The following is an 18,247-nucleotide window of genomic DNA, read 5'->3' as shown; positions in this document are numbered from 1 at the left end:
GGCTCTCAGTGGAGAGACAGGGTGGTGTCAGGGCTGAAACCCGCCCTAGGGGGGACCTCTGCTCTCGCCCGAGCACATACACGTTCAAGAGCAAAATCACACACATTCATTCCATGCTGCCCACAAAAGGAGCCCCCTGGGAGAAGGGGAGCCCGAGGGTGGGCCAGGGGCTTCCCCAGGAGGTGTGGGGGGTGAAGGATGAGCAGGCATCAGGCAGGAGTGGGTCTAGGGGCTACGGAGAGCCAGGCACGTTGCAGGGAGAAGGTCCCCCGAGAATGGCCGAGCCCAGCTGGGAGGTGAGGGTGGGAAGGGCGTCAGGTGGGGCTGGAGAGGAGAGTGAAGGTTGCCCGGAGCTCCAGTCCCCCAGGAGCCCTACTGAGACCTGCACTTTGGACAGTGCATTGCTTCAGAAGATGGGAGGGCCACAGTGGGGCGGGGACCAGGACCTGCTAGGTGAGGGTCCTGTGCCAGGGGCCAAAGAGGGGAGGACCCCAAAAGCACAGCTTGAGAGTGCTGCAGGAGGGGCATCCCCATCTTGCCCTGATGACAGCGGGTGTGGAGGGGTGACCGGCACGGATGGACGATGGGTGTCTGGACCTCCATCATTTTGTCCCTGGTCAGGGCAGCACCTCCTTCCCCTGTGGCTGCCCCTCCCCAGGATGCCAGCTCGTAAGAGTTCCTTCCTGCTGTCCCATCTGCTCCCCAGGAGCAGAGGACTGGACGCCAGGGCTGGTCCAGTATGTGTTCCCTCCAGAGGGGGCACGGCCAGAGGCTCCACAGGGCATCCACCCAAGGCTGATTGTCCTCTGTGCTTGGTGCCAAGCTCGCCTCTTGTTGCCTCCAGATTGGGCCAGCCCCCCGAGCTGGGAGGGAGCATGGGGCGTGACCCTCCCCGCTAAGTCTTAATCGATTCTCCCTGCGCCTCTGCAAACAGAACCGGAGGGTGGGCCCAGGGCTGGGGCCTCCCACCCCCCCACACCTCAGGAAACCCCGGACTCAGGTCCCAGACGTGCCTGGGTGATCTGGGGTCACCCACATCAGTGGGGAGTGAGAGGGAGCCACTGCCTGTAGGATCTTGGCAGACTGGCAGGACGACGGCGGGGTAACTGGGGTCAGCAGTTGTCCCTGGTGTTCCGGGTAGCTCAGTGGGGTTTTCCAAGGGGAACATCTGGACTGGGGAGCCGCGGTGGGGGGTGCTTTGGAAGATATGTTTAATGGACCCACAACAAACACAGCTTTTTACTGGAGAGGGAAACCAGTGTTCTCCCTCCTCCGTGGCCCCATGTGTCCTGAGTCTTCTGCATCGCATGACTCAGCAAAGCTGGAACCAAAGGACCCACGCGAGGGGACAGTCGAGAGAAGAGGGGCCCCCTCACTGTGCAGATGGGGAACCTGAGCAGGGATGGGGGGGATGAGCGTCAGTGTCTCCCGATGGCCAGCCAGTGCCCTTTCCTCCCCTCGTCCCCTGAACCTTTCCTGTGTCCCATGCCAGTTGAGGCCCAGCAGCCTGGCGAGTGGGGTGGGGTCCCCCTTCTCCGGCCAGGCAGGGGCTGTGGCCATGCTGTCTCTCCCCTATCAGTGCACCAAGACCTGCGGGGTGGGCGTGAGGATGCGAGACGTGAAGTGCTACCAGGGGACCGACATCGTGCGAGGCTGCGACCCGCTGGTGAAGCCCGTTGGCAGACAGGCCTGTGACCTGCAGCCCTGCCCCACAGAGCCCCCAGGTGAGAAGGGGAGGCTGAGGGCGGGCCGGGGGCTTCCCGAGGTGTGGGCAGAGCCAAGGCCTGAGGGATGAGCAGCCATCTGCGGGGTGACCATGAGGGTCTGGTGGCTACGGAGACCAACGCATGTCGGGGAGCACGGGTTCCCCCTGGAATGGCTCAGTCCGACTGGGAGGTGAGAGTGGGAAGGCGGCAGGGGAGGCCTGACCGGGGCTCGGAGTCCCCAGGAGCCATGCCGAGACCTGTGCTTTGGAAAGAGCATCTGGTTTCAGAAGATGGGAGGGTGGATGGCGGGGGACAGGAATCTTGGCAGGTCTCGGCCTGAGCAGCCCTGTGCTGGGCACATGGGAGGCAGGGAGGTGGGGGCTGAAGTAGGGCCTCTGGCTGGGGTACCTGGAAGATGGACGAGGGTGCCAGGCGCTGAGTGGGGCACCAGGGGCAGGTGATGAACTCTGCTCTGGACCTATGGATGGAGGGGGCACCTGTGGGCCTCCTGGGGATGTTCAGGCCACTGGGCTGAGATCAGTGGCTCCTCCAAATCCTGGTCCCGGGGCATCACCCTTCCCAGTGCACAGATCAAACCACTTGGCAGGATCCCTGACCTCCCTGGGGAGGGACTGGGAGCAGGAAAGGGGTGGCAGAGAATAGAGTGTGGCGCCCACAGTGGGGCGGGAGGCCCATTGCCCCTGCACCTGGGAATGAGCACGGAGGGGTCACACCTGTCCACAGGTGCTCTGCCACCTGGGCTGCCCTTGCGCAGACCCAGCTCCCAAAGTTGAGGAGAGGAGGGGGTGGGGAGGGGTGGGGTGAGGTGGGGGTCCTGTCCTGTTGAGTTTTTGCCTGTGGCCGCCTCCTGATGCCCTATGCCCCCTGCTGTGTCCCTTCCTCAGACGACAGCTGCCAGGACCAGCCGGGCACCAATTGTGCCCTGGCCATCAAGGTGAACCTCTGCGGCCACTGGTACTACAGCAAGGCATGCTGTCGCTCCTGCAGGCCCCCCCACTCCTAGGCCTGGCAGCCGCCGCTCCTCAGAGACCCAAGCGCCCCGTCCCTGGGGCCACCGCAGCTTCTGGGGGCCCCCCACGGACCCCCTTCCTGCAGGGCGCCCCGGGCTGTGAAGACGTGACACTGAGCCTCTGCTCTCCCCGGGAAGGAGAGCCCCCGAGCGCCCATCGGCCCTCCCCGGACAGCGCCGCCCTGCCGTGGAGGCTGTTCTGAGAGCCATGAGGATGGCATGTTGGTGGCTGCACCCAGCCCAGCACCCAGCCCTGCACACGGGGCCTGCAAAGATCCTCTCTCCCTCCAGGGCTGTGGGGCCGAGGAGAGAGAGATGGGGCCGCCAGGGAGATCCAGGTGCCGCCTGGACCCTCACCCTGTTTAGGTGCACTCCTTCCAGAGGAACTTTTATCTCACAACTTAGCATCCCTGCACCCCCTCGTCCGGAGCTCTTGCACACAGAGGGACCTGGTGCACCTTACGCCCGGGAGGGACGAGGCACTGGATCACAGTGCACTTGGACGTGGTGGCGTCTGTCAGCACCCCTCTGTATGTCAATAAAGTGGCCGTGTTTGTGGCGGCACCGTGGGCTCTTAGTGGCTCTGGCAGGAGGGGCGGGCCAGCTGTGGGGCTTTGAGAGCCAGGGGAGGCCATCCAGCTCACACATTCAGGAGGATTTGCTGAGGCCACGGGTCTGGGACGGGGCTGGGGGTCGGGCTGCAGCGTCTCTCTGAGGAAACGGCAGTCAGGGGACGGCAGTCAGAAGGCAACAAAATGAAGGGAGCCTGCAGGGAGCAGGGTTCAGGGGGCACCAGGACTCGGATGTTGGAGTCAAACTGAGCCAACCTCGCGCCAACCAAGCGGGACCTGGGGGGTGCCTGGGGGGACCCAGCGGGAACTCCATAACCTGAAACCGGGGAGAAAAGCACCCCCTTGGGGTGTGTTGGGAAGAACAGACGAGATAAGGTGGGGAGGCGGGTGCTCAGGAAATCGCACCACCATTACTGTTTCTAGACCACACAGAAGGGCTACTTAATCTGGAGCTGTGGGTGCAGGGACACAGGAGGGCTTCCTGGAGGAGGTGATGTTTAGGCTGGTTCTGCAGAGTGGCTCTCCCAGATGGGGAGGAGACAGCATGCACAAAGGCTTGAGGGAGTGTGTGGGCATGTCGAGGAGGCTGAAAGCAACTTGGTTTGGCTGTGGCAGAGGGAGGGAGGACGTGGCGTTCACCCGCGGTGGGAGTGCAGGCCTACCACAGGGCCAAGGATGCCACAGGGAATGTCTCCTTTGGGGACAGGTAGCAGGGAGGCGCGCGGCTCCCAGGCTCCTTCCCCAGGTCCCCAGGCTGGGACCTGAGCAGGGTCCACCACACAATGTTGATGGCATCAAGGGGGCCGTGATTGGGTGAGTGATGCTGAAGGTTCACTGAGGCCTGTGGGATGGGCTTGCTAGAGGTCACCGGCTCCGTTCCAGTAGAGGTAAGTCACCGTAACCCAGGCGGGCCTCCCCGATGCGCCCCACCACTGTGCCCTGTCATCACCCCCTGATCTTCTCCCGCCACCTCCCCCACCTCCCTCTCTCCTATGTCCTTCCTCCCCCGTCCTCCTTTCCACCAACACTTATTGTGTGCTTACTGTATGCCAGGCTCTGTGCTCTATCAGCGCTGGCTCATTTAAACTTCCTAAGAGCCCTGTGAAGTCGGTATCATCAACCCATTGTGTTGATGCTAAGACTGAGGCCCAGAGACATCAGTCACCTGGTGTGATGGGTGACTCAGCCCATCACCCCAACCTGCTTTCCAGGAGCTCAGAGTTTGGGCCCCATCTTGGAAGATCGGCACAGCCACCCGGGAAACTCAAAAACAAACGAGCTCGCTGTGGCTGGCCCCTCTGGGCAGAGCCCTGACCCACGGCTGGACGGGAGAGGAAAGGCCAACTGCTGGCACTGGGCTGGACACGGCCCCTTCCAGAACTTTCCAGAGAGGGGCTGGCCTGGAATCGCAGGCAGACTGAAGACCGTGGCGTGGTGGTGTGGGAGACGGGTTTTATTGGCTTTCACTTTTCCCAGGGAGCAGGCAGCTCCCACAGGTCCCCTCGGTGGAGCTGAGCGAACTCACATGGACGGGTGCTTGCTTCACTTCAAATTGATCTAGGAATCTACATGGAGGAGAGAGACCAGCAAAGGAAACAGGAAACCGGAACAGAGCAGCCACAGGAAGTGCCCACCTCCTGGCGCTCACCCCCCACCCCGGCCCACCCCCCAAGCTAGTGCATCAGAAACAAACCCATGGGGTTCCACAAAGGAAGCGGGGAAGCTCAGGGGGTGAATTCCACTAGCATGTCCAAAACGAGGCAGGAGGAGAAAGGAAGAAGAAGAAAATAATCCAGAGTGCTAAAAATAGTAAGTCTTCGCTGACTCTGCTCACGTCCAGGTCCAGATGTCTCCACTCCTCGGCGCTTTCCAGTAAAAGCAAGGAGCGAGGTAATCAGGCTGCCCGCGGCTCAGAGACCCTCAAAGGTTTGTCTTTCAGGAAAGTGGCTTAGCTGGGGAGCGTGGTCCACCTTCCTGGGCAGACTGGGGCTACCCTACCCCAGGGTCCACGCAGAGAGGGTGGGGGCTCTTGGGGCCATGCTTCGGAGAGAGGAAATACTGCCTCTGACTGGGTGGGGGGAGCTGCGTTCCCTGTGGCGGGGCCCCTGGGTTTGCCATTGGGCATCATTTCCCCAGCTGAATGGAGGGAGCCAGCGAGTGGGCTCCCAGGGAGACCCTGGCGCCACTGGGAGCTTGGTGGACAGTGGGTTCAGCTGAGGTCTTCACATGGAGCCAGAGCAGAGAAGGGGCAGCCCGGGCCTCGCTCCCAGACCCCCCTGAGAAATGGGGGCCGGTGGGAGAGCTCGGGTCTGTCTCCGCTGGGGACCAGAGCTTGAAGGGCCCCTGGAGGCTGAGGCCCTGGGGTGGGAGGGCCTGTCCCAGGGCTCCTGGGGACTTAGTGCGTCTTTCAGCCCCTGGTCCATGGCTCTGTCTGTCCTGCCAAGTCAGGGCCGAGGAACGGGCTGTGTCGTTCAGTGTGGACACTCCTGAGGCAGGTGGTTGGCACATGCCTCTTTCTCCCTTTCACCAAAAACCAGTTGGGGCTGAGGATCCCCAGGGCCTGGCCACCCCTGAAACTCCTCCTTCTAGGGAGATCTGCAGGGAGGCCAGCTCAACCAGTGTCTCAGCCGCCAGGCGCTTAAAGCCGGGGGTGTGCGTGTGGGGTTGGGGGGAGGAGACGGAGGCCCCCGTTCTGGGTGGAGGGACAGAATACTTGGTCCGCAATTGCCAGGGAAGGCTTGTGCCTTGGGACCTAGTGTCGTTGCTGCCAGCCCTTCCTTGAACAGGGAGCAGGCTGAGGCCCAGCGAAGGAGTGACACAGCCGGCCACGCAGCCAGAGACGGCCAAGCTCCTGGGGCAGAGATGGAGGCCACTTTCCACTACACCTTTACTACCTGGCAGCGTCGGGAGCCTGGCGTCTGTGCTCCAGAGCCCTGCCTCGCTCCCTCTGCTCTGCAGTCCGTCATCTGAATGTTACCGCTCACGGGTGCCTGCAATGCACCCACCTCCCTCCAGCCCCAGGTCCCGGAGACCCTGACCCCCGGGGACCCCTACCCCCAGCAGCCACGCTTGTGCTCACTGGGCCTTATCCTTGCAGGGAGCCCCGGATCTCCCCGACGGGGCCCTCTGAAGACAGGGATGCAAGGAAGGCCGGGCCAAGCCCCAGTTCAGGCCCGGAGCTGGGCAGGCGCACCATGGGGACCCCACCATGGTCTCAGGACCTGCAGGGCGGGTGCGGGGCACGGCTCAGACGTCGGTGCTGATGCTGCGGCTCCGCGAGAAGGCCTCCCGCATGGCAGAGAGGCGGTTGGGGTTGAGCGCCTGCAGGCCCCCGAAGCTCCCGGGCGGCAGCTCTATGTCCTCCTGGTTGATGCTTTCGTAGGCCACGCGCTCCCCGCCGTTGCGCACGCCCTCGTCCTCCGGCTCCTGCAGGAAGAAGGTGGGCGGCTCGTAGTGGGAGCAGCTGCGGCAGAGGGCACGGGCCTGCGGGGACTTCTGGCTGAAGGAGGTGGAGGCGGCAGGGTAGAGCGCCGGCCCGGGCCCGTTGGTGAGCACGAGGTTGCGGTTGGAGTGCAGCGGGGGCAGGTGTGAGTGCACGGCGAAGTCAGGCTCCTCCTCGTCCTCCTCAGACTCCTCCTTCCTGCAGCAGTAGTACTGCGGGCAGAGGGCGGGTGACCCTCGGCTCCCCACCACCTCTCCCCACCCACGCCGGGCTCAGACACCCGCGTCCCCTTAACCACCACTTACGGGGGCTCGCTCAGGCCAGGCACCCCGCTAAACACTCTGCAAGGAGGGATTCGCTCATTTCACCCCCAGCAACCGGAGGCAGGGGCCGTTGTCGCTGCCAGTTTGCAGGTGGGGAAATTGAGGCACAGAGGGGTCAGGCAGCCTGAAAGTGGCAGAGCTGGGGTTCCAGCCCAGGCAGTGTGGCCCCAGTCTAGTTTATGGGTGCTGCCTTGCCCCGCGCATGTGGCTTCCCTACCTCTCTCAGGAAGACGTGGGGGCCTCGGTGGGCCCTAGCGTATGGGTGGGGAGGGGATGGCACAGGTGGTGGAGAAGCATGGCCCCAGCGCTCCCCCCTGCTCTCTGCTTGGCAGCTGTGTGCCACTGGCTGAGTCCCTTACCCGCTCTGAGCCTCGCTGGCCTCACCTCTCAGTGCGTTTGGGAGGCCCTGGGCGAGGAGAGCCAGGCGGCCGTCATCACTAAGCCCCCACAGGTGAAGTCCGGGCCAGGGCTGTCTGCTTTGCAGGTCCCCTTTAGAGACCTGACTCTTCCCTCCTTCCTGGGCCCGGGGCCCTCGTGGGGGGTGCCCTCCCTCTGCAGGGCCACCCGCGGGGGCTCCCTCCCCCCCCCCAGCCTCCCCGGGGGTACCTGGAGCCGGCAGTAGCACAGGACAGCGATGATGCACAGTAGAATCACAGTCGCCAAGATGCCCCCGGTGATGACCACCGTCCCGGCTGTCATCCGCCCCCTTCTCCATCAACAGCCTGCAACACACGCCACCAGCTTTACCGCACCATCGCTCCCTCATTGCAAAAGCAACCCGTGCTACATTAGAAAGTAGTGAAAACAGTCCGAGAGGGGAAAATAAACATCCCGGGGCGTGCGCACAAGAGGAGGGGCTGGGCCTAGGAGTGGGCAGGACGAGATCCAGGCTGTCTGCCTCTCCCTCTCCCAGCCTCAGTTTCCCCATCTGTAGAAGGTGATACCAAAAGCAGGTCTCCACCCCCGCCCAGGGTGTGTGTGAAGATTTTGTGAGCGTGTATTTCAGCGCCCAGCGTAGCATGCTCGCAATGAATGGTGAGCCTTTCCAGCCCGGCTCTGCAAGGTCATGCACTTTCAAATTTACCTAAATGCAGTCAAGCTGAACATACGGTTTCGTAACCTGCTTTTTCACGTAAGAAAAATCATCCTTATTTTTCCAAATCATTAAATTTTCTTCTGCAACATAATTTCTAACCACATTCTGTTGTATAACATAACTGATCCCTTTTCTTTAAAATTTTTAATCGTGGTAAAATATACGTAACATAAAATTTGCCATCTGAAACATGTTTAAGTGTACAGTTCAGTAGTGTTAAGTATATTCACATTGTTGTGCACCCAATCTCCAGAACTCTCTCATCTTTCAAGATTGAAAACCAATTCTTTTTTGATATTTAGGTTGTTTACATTAAAAAAAATGTTTTAAGTGGATGTTTTAATAAGCGTTTTTGTAGCTAAGTAATTGGAGCCACTGGAGGTACAGGACCTACTTCAATCACTTTTTCAGGATAAATTCTTAGAAGTGGGATTTCTAGGGCTAAGGACATGCCCTTTGTAAACTTTTTCTTATGGAAAATGTTAAACAGAAGCAGAGAGAATGAACAATGCTGTCACCAGCTGCGCTCTTGTTGGCTTTTCTGTCTGTCCAGCCAGTGCTGATAAACCAGTTCTCAGAATAAAAGCCTCCTGACTTGCAGCATCTGCTGATGCTCGTGGTGTCAGTAGTCTCACAACGGCCCGTTTCAGGTTCCTGAGGTTTACCGACTGGCTTGCAGAACTCCTGGGTGGTGACAGTCACCTCTCACAAACCAGTGGTCACTGGCTCCAGCACACCTGCCTCAACGTCCCCCCTCATTTTATTTTGCAGTGGATGGCGTGGGGGGAGATTGGAGTATTTTAAAAGACACCTCAGAGCATATCAGTTTACTCATAAATAATTCATCGCAAAATCTGACAGATGAGGACTCGAAAAAAAATTCCCAGTCTGTGTTTAGCTTTCTCCAATCATCCCCCAAATGTCTTTTTACAGTTGGTTTGTTCCAATCAGGATCCAGTTGTGTTTGGCTCTTCTGACTCTAGAACAGTTCAGTTCCCATTCACTCTCCTCCCCCTCCCCTACCCACCTTGTTTACAGAAGAAACTGGGTCATTTATCTTACAGAATTTTCCATGTACTAGAGCTGGCTGGGCTTCCTCGCCAGGTGTTGAACACGTTCCTCCATCCCTGTTTCATCCTCTAAACGGGCTTCCTATCGCATCCCTTTCAGGGGCCGAGACTGCTGTCCCTCTCGTCGTGATGTTGAGATTAACCCGTGGGGTCAGCTGCTGTCAGCCCAGTTCTTCCACTGTAAAGTCCCCATCAGCCTCCCACCTGAGCATTTCAGCAGCCGTCAGGGATCACTACCCAGATCCATTATTTCATTAGTGGTTGCACATAGTGGCTTCTCAAACGCTATCATTTCTTCTGCATTTATTAGCTCTGGTTCTTCTCCAGAGAACTTTCCCTATTACCAAGATGGGTACCCTAAAAGACAGTCTTTGGAGGAAAGGCACGGATGCTCAGCTCTTAGCTTTATCATTTTCAGCCACAAGTTGTGTGGTTGTTTTATGGTATCATTGGGATCTCGCTGACTTTTATATATTTGATGTGTTTCAATCCACTGCAGTCATCATTCTTTTTGATGTTCAAATGATCCCACTGGGATGGCGGGTTTGGGGGCCCCTCCATGTTGGCTCCTGTGTCATTTTGACGGGACTGCACTGATTCCTGGTGGTGTTTTGCTTTTAGGCACAAGCTGTCCCGGCTCATTTTGCCCCTGATCTGGAACCTGCTGTTCCTCAGTGACACCCTGGTTCTCTTAGTGGGAAGCGGTTTGCAGAGAACACAGTCTGGCCCTAGAGGTGCTAAGTGCTCCTGGTTTCATTGGTTCTAGACTTTTTCAGCAACCAGAGCTAGAGAATACTTTTTGTATTTATTTTTTAGGAAAAGAAAAATAAAACATGGGTTTATACTGGCATTTCCACTTAAAATTAGAGATTATGGGGTCTTTGTTAAAATTTGATGTCTGCATAACGTTTACAGTGAAAACCTTGTTTCCTAATAACATACATTTCATTACTTATTTACTTTTCCCATTATATATGATAATTTTAAAATAACATTACCAATATTTTTACTAACAAGTCTGCTGAATGGAACTCGAAATTTATTTGTTACTTTTTTGTTCTTATCCCCTCAGGGATGTATAATAAAAAGACTGTTTCAAAGTCATTTGAAATAATTCTTAGTAGTGTTTTTCCACCAACTTGATACTCAGGTTCATGTATTCCAGCTAGTTTTTACGTATTTTTTAAAAAATTGATTTAATTTTGGCTTTTAATTGTAGAAAACATTTGGTTCCAAAGTCAAAAGCACAAAACCGCTACAGCACAAAATTGGGGCTCTCTTGCCCAATGTGCATAAAAAAGCAATTATTATGGCATCAGCTCTTAGGAAAAGAAATCAGCTTTTTTGCAAGATTGGTCTGCAAGGAGACAGGGGCGTATGCTCTCAGATCCGTCTCCCCGATCCAGGGCTTGGGGCACAATTTGTGGGATGAAGGGCGGGGCGGTCTGAAGTGTGGAGATACATGATTGGAGGTGAGGAAAAGTGAGGTCATTGACGATCTGCGCAAGCACAGTCAAGCTCCATGCCCTTTGTAGGACACGTGGTCACAAAATGGCAGTGTTACCATGATCTGAGGATCGAGTTTTCAGACCTTTGACGTCAAAAAAGTCACTTATCTGACATTTGCGCAGGCCCAGCTGATGGGTTGGTGGTCTCAACTGGCCTGAACTGGACAAGGGGTCTCAGTTCCTGAAAAACCACTCTTAATTACTCTGTTGATAAGATGGGGTCAGTGAACTGACCCCAGGGCCGTGACCAGATGGCCCGTGGTTACAAAACCAGGTGCCTTCCGAGGTCTTGTTTCCATTCCTGCCCCTCCCCCTTTCTGCCCCAGAGATAACAACTTTAACTTAGTTCTGGGTTTATCCTTCTACTGCTTCCTTCTAAATATATAAGCAAATATACATTCCCTTCCCCCTTTTAAGTGAAAGTGGCATTCTATATACACTTTCGGCACCTCCCCTTGTTTCACCCAGCAGTCTATCCCTATAGGAACCATATATTCCCTAGATACATGGACTATCCCTACGGATCCCTCCAGAGCCACGCGTAGAACTCGGCTCGCCCCTCCTCGCAGTTGCATCGCGCTCCATCACGAGGAGGAGCCCAGCTTACCCCACCAGGCCCTGCCGGGGGGCATGTGTGTTACCTCCCACTTTCTGCAATTACAGGAATGTGCAAGGAAGAGCTTTGTGGTGTGCACGTTTCTAAAGTTTTCCATAAACCTGCCAAACACTTGCTGGAATTTGGGCTGATTTTTTCTCTTTCAGGAACATGTGAGAATAACTGACAGATGGGATTTTTGTTGGGAGAATCAAGATCTGGGCAGTTGGTGGGTCAGGGGTGGGGGGGCTGAGCCCCTCGCTGGGGCAGGGGTGCTGGGAAGGCACGTGGCGAGGTCGGAGGCATAGTGGTTTCCCTGCAGACTCTACAGCCAGAACAGGGAGGGTCAGGTGGCCTGGGAGGGGGCCTGGTTGGGCAGAGATGACTGGGACCCTCATCTACAGATAGAGGAGGACACAGATGTGTACTCACACGGAGAGTCTCGCCCAGGCGACGCTGTGCGTCAGAGGCAAAGCTGGGATGAGACCCAGACCCCAGACAGACAGACAGAAAGGCAGATCCAGACAGACCCAAAGGGAAGAGACACAGACTCATAGACAGCTCCAAATTCAGACAGACAGAGGTGCAGACAGGCAGATCCAGACAGCGGGACGGACAGGGCCTGAGTCAGGAAGACACAGTGCAGGCCACACAGACAGACAGAGCAGGAGCCCCGGGGACCCCCGCATTCCTGGGCACCCTGCCGGGCAGCTCCGACCCGCCTTGGCCCCGGGGGCAGCTGAGGCCAGCTGGCCCGCCGGCCCTGCCGAGGGTGCAGGCCGACCCGGGGCCGGATCCAGGGAGCTGGGTGTGCAGAGGCGGCGGCCGGCAAGGGGATGCTGGGCGGGGGCCAGGCCTGCTGTCCAGATGCATTTCACGCATTTCGCTGAGGTGAGGCGAAGCAAAGCAGGCAGCCGCTGGGGGAGCGCTGGGCCCCACTCCCACGCCCTTCCCTCCTATGGGACTCAAGGGGACCCCGCAGGCTCGCCTCAGCCTTAACCTGGAGCAGCCAGAAAGTGGGCAGCAGGATGGACCCCAGGCAGCCTTCCCGAGTCTTCACGGTGGCCGTGGGAGGGAGGAGCAGGCCCTGGGACCCTGACTTTACAGATGAGGAGACTGGGGCTCAGAGAAAGGGAAGCCGCTCCTGGGGACCCAGCCCAGCCCCTGCACCCCGTCTGGGTGGGCTGGTCCATGCGTGTCATTCTGGCAAACAGGCCCCATGGCAGCCAGAAGCCAGGCACGCCCCACTTCCTGCCACAAGGGATCCAGGGCCCTCCCAGGCCCAGAGGGCATCAGCGCCCCTGTCGTCCCATCCAGCTCTTGTCATGCAGGCCCCTTCTCTGAGCCCCTCGGGGTGTGGTCCCCATTTTTGAAGATGACAACTGGAGGCTGGGAGAGGAGAAGCGCTCAGTCTCAGCACCAGCAGTTTCGGGGTTGAGGTCAAGGCCGGATCGGCCTTCACCATCACTTCTCGGAGCAGAGACATGCCCCACCGCCCCTGACTGCTGAGCCCCATGTCTCCGCCGGGTGAAGCCTTACAGTCCACAGCATCTTCGCGGGAGTGCACTACGGCAGCCGACGGGTTTTGGGGTGCCAGCCCAGCCCTGGCCCTCCTCTCCGGGCCCTGCCCCTAAGCCTCCGGCCGGGCAGCCGCATCTGTACCCCCGGCCGCTACCCCTCCGGCCACAGCTTGCTGGGGTCCGGGCGGACATGTGCCCAGGGTGGGCCAGCCCTCTTCTCTCTTCCAGATAATGGAATTGGGACCTGGACACTGGCCAGTCCCTGCCAGTCACTTGACCTTGGCTAGTGACACAGATGCTCAGGCTGCAGCCAGGGGCACTTTCAGCCACGTGTGTGGAGAGCCAGAGGGGCCAGTCCACAGGGGAGAGGAGGACACAGGCGCCTAGAGGAAGCCAGGCTGTGGTCCTGAGCCTCGGGGTTCTGGCTCCCTCCCCTCTCTGCAGAGCGCCTCTTCCTGTGAGTACGTCACCTTGAGTGCATTTCTGCTATTTGCACCCCAAAAGGATAATTATGGTCCCACTCATCAACGAGGGAACTCACCGAGCTTGGGAGAAGTCAAGAGAGGTCGTGCTGGGATTAAACTCTGTGCGGGGAAGTCCAGCGCCCCAACACCCCTGCTGGACCCCCACCCAGCTCTGCCCCTGGCTAGTTGTAGGAACAGGGCTTCAAACGCCTCCCTTTCTCTGCGCCTCACCTCCCTCCTCATAAAATGCAGAGGACATCGAGGAGTCCGCCAGACGGCGAGTGCACTGTGCTGATCCCTGTAGTTAGCATCTGTGTCCCTCTCTGCGTCTAAGCCCTCTCTCCGGCCCCTGAGGGTGTTGGGGAGTGGCCATGCTGGCCACGGAGCCTCTCTCCCAGGTCTGAGATAGAGACAGCCCCCCGCTCCGCCTGGCTCTCGGGGGGGCCCCCTCCAGCGGCCGGCAGCCTGGCGGCGTGACGGGAGGGGAGCCGGCGCAGGCCAGGCGCCCAGCGCTGTCAGCAGCCCCAGCTCCGACACCCGGGCCCCGTCCAGCTGGAGCGTCTCAGCCTCGCTCTGCAGATACATGCACGCCGAGGGGCAGCAACGCCCACGACGGGCGCCGGTCCCGGGGCCAGGCCAGGCCAGCAGACGCGCACGCCGCTGGCAGCTCCGTTCGCGCCCCAGCCTGACATCAGTCCACAGTTAACTCCGAACAGCCCCTAAGAGCACATGGCCTCCCTCGGCGCCCCCACCCCTGCCCTTGCTGTGCCCCACTCCCAGGATACCCTTCCCTCTGCCTCTCTAGGGCCTCCCCTATGGTCAGGGCCCAGATCATGCCTCCTCCTCCAGGAAGCATTCCTAGACTTCTCCCACCTCGAAATGCCAGTGAGGGAGGGACCATGTCCCACCATTCCATTTAAGGTGGGCAGTAGGGGAGGCTGAGGCCAGTGCAGGGGGCGAGGGGTGACTCATTCATCACCTTACACAGCAAGTTAGCGAAAGAACAGCAGCCAGAGGCCTGTCCCCCCAACTCCCACACCTGGCTGTCCTCACTGAACTATCGCCCTTCAGACTTCCTTCCTGTGCCTGGAGACTCTGCCCAGCTGGACACAGAGGTGATGAGCCCAAGGGGCCTTTGTCCTGCCCAATATGGGGGGCAGGTGGGGGAACATCCTGCCATACACTGGCTGGTAAGCCTGGGTCAGAGGCCTCTCCCTGGGCCTCAGTTTCCTTATCTGTAATACGCATACAGCAGAGTTTAGGCAATCGATTCCTGCCAGCCCCAGACACGTGGGATCCAGCCCTCCCTGCCAGACTGACGTGCACGACAAGGTTGGAGGATCACAAACGCAAAAGAATGCCAGCTGCTGGTCCAGACAAGAATCAAGATGGCATCCCCCGAGGGTGGGCAGAGAAGGGAGGGCTGCAAACACTTGGATGCATGCTTGCCTGGGAGCTTAGAGGAAACCCGACTGACCCAGTGTCCTCTGCACACTTGTGTCCTGAGAATGGCTATGCTGAGTGCCCAAGAGACCAATGAAGGGCCTTGGAGCTCAGGGCTGGAGATGGGTGGTACTGCACTGGGGGAGCCACACGGGGGCTTCCTGGAGGAGGAAGCTTCTGAGCTATTCGGGAAGGATGGACTGGCTGGGCTGGGAGAGGAAGGGGAGGGCTGTGGGTGGAGGGACGGCACAGGCAAAGGCTGTGAGGCAGAGAGGTGCCGGCAGGCCCAGCGACAGCCCGGTGGAGGCCGCCGTCTCTGCTCCTCCAGCTCTCCCTGATCTCCGCCGCGCTGCCAGCCAAGACAATTTGGCGAGGACCGCGCTGAATTGTTAATCTGTCCCCTGGGACCATAAACGGTTTTAAAGCTTTATAAACGGCTTTGCTTCCCTGTCCCCACTCCCAAGCTGTGCAGGGACAGGCTGTGAGATGGGGCCCCTCTATGCACCCCCATCCTGACCTCTAGAATCTGCAGAGAGGGGGCTGGGCAGGCAGCAGGCCCCTTCCGATAGCCCCTAGCCCCATGTCTCCTCGGTGGAGGAGGGCGGGGGGGCCAGCCGCTTTATGAGCTCGGGTCCAGATCCACTTGTCGCCTACAGCCTGAAGACCGAATGGAGCGGTGCTGAGGGGTGGGGAGCAGGAAACACCTGGCAGCCAGACGCCCGCCCTCCACCTGCCTCCCCCTCGGAGCCCTCTCCCCTGGCGGAAGACCCCCTCACGGCTGCCATCTGGACCACATGTCCTGCACTTCGTTTCAGACTCTTTTATTTTCCTCTGTTCCTCTAGCTCCATCCCACCCCGCCGTGCCTTGAAGACTGCAAGGACCGAGTCTCCATAGTCTATTTATTTTGTGCCCTCCCACCCCAGCGCCTTGCGTGGTGCAAGGCGCACAGCAGTGCTTGATGAGGGCTCTGTCTGCCTCTGCCCACTGTGTTCACCTGAGATGCCCAGCGCTCCTCTTAGGAGCCAGGGAGAAGCCAAGCCCTGCACCTCTGCACTGGTCAGGCCTCTGGCTCATCTAGTCTAGCAACTTCCAAACCCATCGAGCACCAGAACATGGGGGCACCTGGTAAACATGCAGATGCCCAGGCCTCGGTGGGTCTGAATGGGACCCTGGAATCTGCTTGCTTAACAAGCAGCCCTTCCAACCAAGCAATGATGATGCCGCTTATTTCCAGAGGAGGAAACCGAGGCTGGGGGAGCAGAGGACTGGTCCCGGGGGTGCCTGGGCCGCGGTTGACCACTCTGTTCCCAGCGCCTCCCTGTCAGGCCTCTGCCCATCCCGGTGTCTTGTCGAGCGCTTATGGAGAGCCAGCACGCCTTTTCCTCCACAAACATCTGTCTGGTTACAAAAGTACCCCCACTACCTGGAAGCCCCAGGGCCCCGTCGTCCGCGAGCGAGCGGCCGCGGAGTTCCTGTCTAGACCTCCTCCACATTTGTTCCTAATTTCACGCTCCGCGGGCTCCCAGATTCCTGCGTTTGGTACTAAATAGACGTGGAAGTGCTCAGCAGCGCTGTGGCTGGTCTCCGAGATATTATCCAGAGCCTGGCTGGGGTGGGGTGGCGGGAGTGGGGCCTGGGGGCCTGGAGAGGCAGTTCCCAACAGCACCTGGGGTGTCTCCCCTCCGAGCTCCATCCTCAGCCCAGATAGCTCAGCCTTAGAGCGCCTGGCTCCTCAGGACTGCAGGCCAATCAGGTGCCGGGGCCCAGCGAGCCGGGCCTGTGCCCTCTCGGTCTCTGGGGCCAGAGGATGCCCATGGCATGGGGATCCGATGGGTGCTGTCGGGAGGGGCGGGGCTGGGCGGGCCGGGAGTGGGTGATCAGGAACCACCATGTATGCCCTGGGCTGGCCCGCTCTGTGGCCCGGATTCCTTGAGGGGCCCTCAGAAAGAGCACAGGGGCCGGCCATTTCCAGGGTTCATGGATTCCAGAGGCTGTACCCAGACTCCCGCTGAAGAGCCCCGTGGGGTCAGCGTTGTGCGAGCAGGGCCTTGCCGGTTCTCCGCTCTGTTCCCGGTGCCCAGCCCAGAGCAGGACGCAGAGTGGGTGCTCGGCAAGAACGGTGAATGAATGACCTGTGGGGGCCTTTGCGCTCTTGAAGAATGAACCAGACCTTCCAAGATGGACCCAGGCAGAGCTGGGGAGTGGGGTGGGGAGGAGGCTGGGGGTGTGATGGGCGGCAGCGGGCCCCTCCTTCCTCTGGGCCTCAGTTCAACGACATCACAGTTAAAAAGAACAGCGGCGGCCACAGCACAGTGCCGGGTGCATCTGACGCGCTGATCTCATTCCACCCCACCACTCCCCAAGGTGGCATGACTTCCCCGGGAGGGACCAGCAGCTACCCACTGGGACCCACCCACACTCCCCCAGGCCATGTGGGAAGCAGGGCTTGGACGCATCTCTGCAAGATTTTCTACCCACGTTTTCTAGGGGTAAACTGAGGCTGGGAGAGTGAAACAACCCTTGGATCAAGCAGAAAACTCCATCCAATGGACACCCTGTCTGTGTGCCCCTGCCTGGTCCACCAGGGATGCTGGAGCTGGGGAGGGAGCATGCTGCTCTGGACCAGGAGGAGAGGATCCAGGGCAGACCCCGGGGCCTGAGTGGCCAGGAGGCCCCAGGCTGTGGCCAGGAAAATGGAGGGAGCAGGGGTTGTGCCCCACCTGGGCTGGCCAGGGGCTCAGCTTCCCCACTGCTTGGAAAACAGAGCACCCCCAGCTGGGTGGCCTTCCTGTCCCCCGTGGCACGGTCCCCAGGCACTGTCCCCGACCTCAGGAACCTTCAGGAAGGACAGGGAGGAGCAGGGGCAGCCCCTTCCGGCCTCCATCAAGGAGCTGTGCTGAAGCCACTGGGGTCTCCCTGGTCCTTTGGGGCGGCAGCAGCTTGTGGGAGGGCCGTGGTCTTGCCAGTGGGAGGCCTGGCCCATGCGCAGGCTACCATGCTGTTTAGAGGCCTCAGAACCTGCTCCAAAATTCAAGTCCGAGTTGTCGCTGCTGCTGTCAGGCCCAGAGTTCCCGCCTCTGCTCACCATTCTGCTCGCCCAGAGGAGCAGACACTCGGGGGACACTGAGGTGTGTGGTCAAACGCTCAGGTCCTCTGGCTCTGTGGGGGCCAGGCCAGGGGTGCAGAAGGCTGGGAGCCTGTTGCTGCCCCCTTACTGTGCAGATGGGCGGCTGTGCTGCCCAGAGAAGGAGCCTTGCCCACGGTCACCTTGACATCTGCCACAGAGTGAGGGCTGGGCACAGGCCAGCCGCCCTGAACCGCCTCCCTGGGCCCTGGGGGGTGGTGGGAGGAGGGGAGGGGATGGGAGGAGGGCGAGGCACCCGGCTTCTGGACGTTGAGCTCAGCAGTGTCTCATCGAGCCCCAGCAGCCCCCAGACCTCTGCTGTCTGACCTCCTCATGGTCTGAAACAGAGAAGC

At 59.5% G+C, this 18,247-nt stretch overlaps 2 protein-coding genes across 2 annotated transcripts in view; one reads left to right on the top strand and one right to left on the bottom strand.

The window, feature by feature from the left end:
• ADAMTSL2 (ADAMTS like 2) overlaps nt 1-3,477 on the top strand; it is a 38,937-nt gene extending 35,460 nt beyond the window's left edge. The window contains exons 18-19 of the mRNA XM_004423628.3: nt 1,580-1,724; nt 2,612-3,477. Of these exons, the coding sequence (XP_004423685.1) occupies nt 1,580-1,724; nt 2,612-2,730 (264 nt within the window). The 3' untranslated portion in view covers nt 2,731-3,477. The remainder of the gene's footprint in view (nt 1-1,579; nt 1,725-2,611) is intronic.
• A 1,491-nt stretch (nt 3,478-4,968) lies between these two features.
• Nucleotides 4,969-18,247, bottom strand: part of FAM163B (family with sequence similarity 163 member B) — a 31,765-nt gene continuing 18,486 nt past the window's right edge. Inside the window, exons 2-3 of the mRNA XM_014782395.2 lie at nt 7,680-7,795; nt 4,969-6,962 (exon numbers count right to left, since the gene is read on the bottom strand). Coding sequence (XP_014637881.2) covers nt 6,555-6,962; nt 7,680-7,772 — 501 coding nt within the window. The 5' untranslated portion in view covers nt 7,773-7,795 and the 3' untranslated portion in view covers nt 4,969-6,554. The remainder of the gene's footprint in view (nt 6,963-7,679; nt 7,796-18,247) is intronic.

Source organism: Ceratotherium simum, chromosome 29, assembly GCF_057802395.1.
Source record: "Ceratotherium simum simum isolate JZ-2026a chromosome 29, ASM5780239v1, whole genome shotgun sequence".
In the NCBI taxonomy this organism is placed as follows: Eukaryota; Metazoa; Chordata; class Mammalia; order Perissodactyla; family Rhinocerotidae; genus Ceratotherium; species Ceratotherium simum.
Note: the sequence above shows the minus strand (reverse complement) of the source record. Positions and strands in the feature narration are given on the sequence as shown.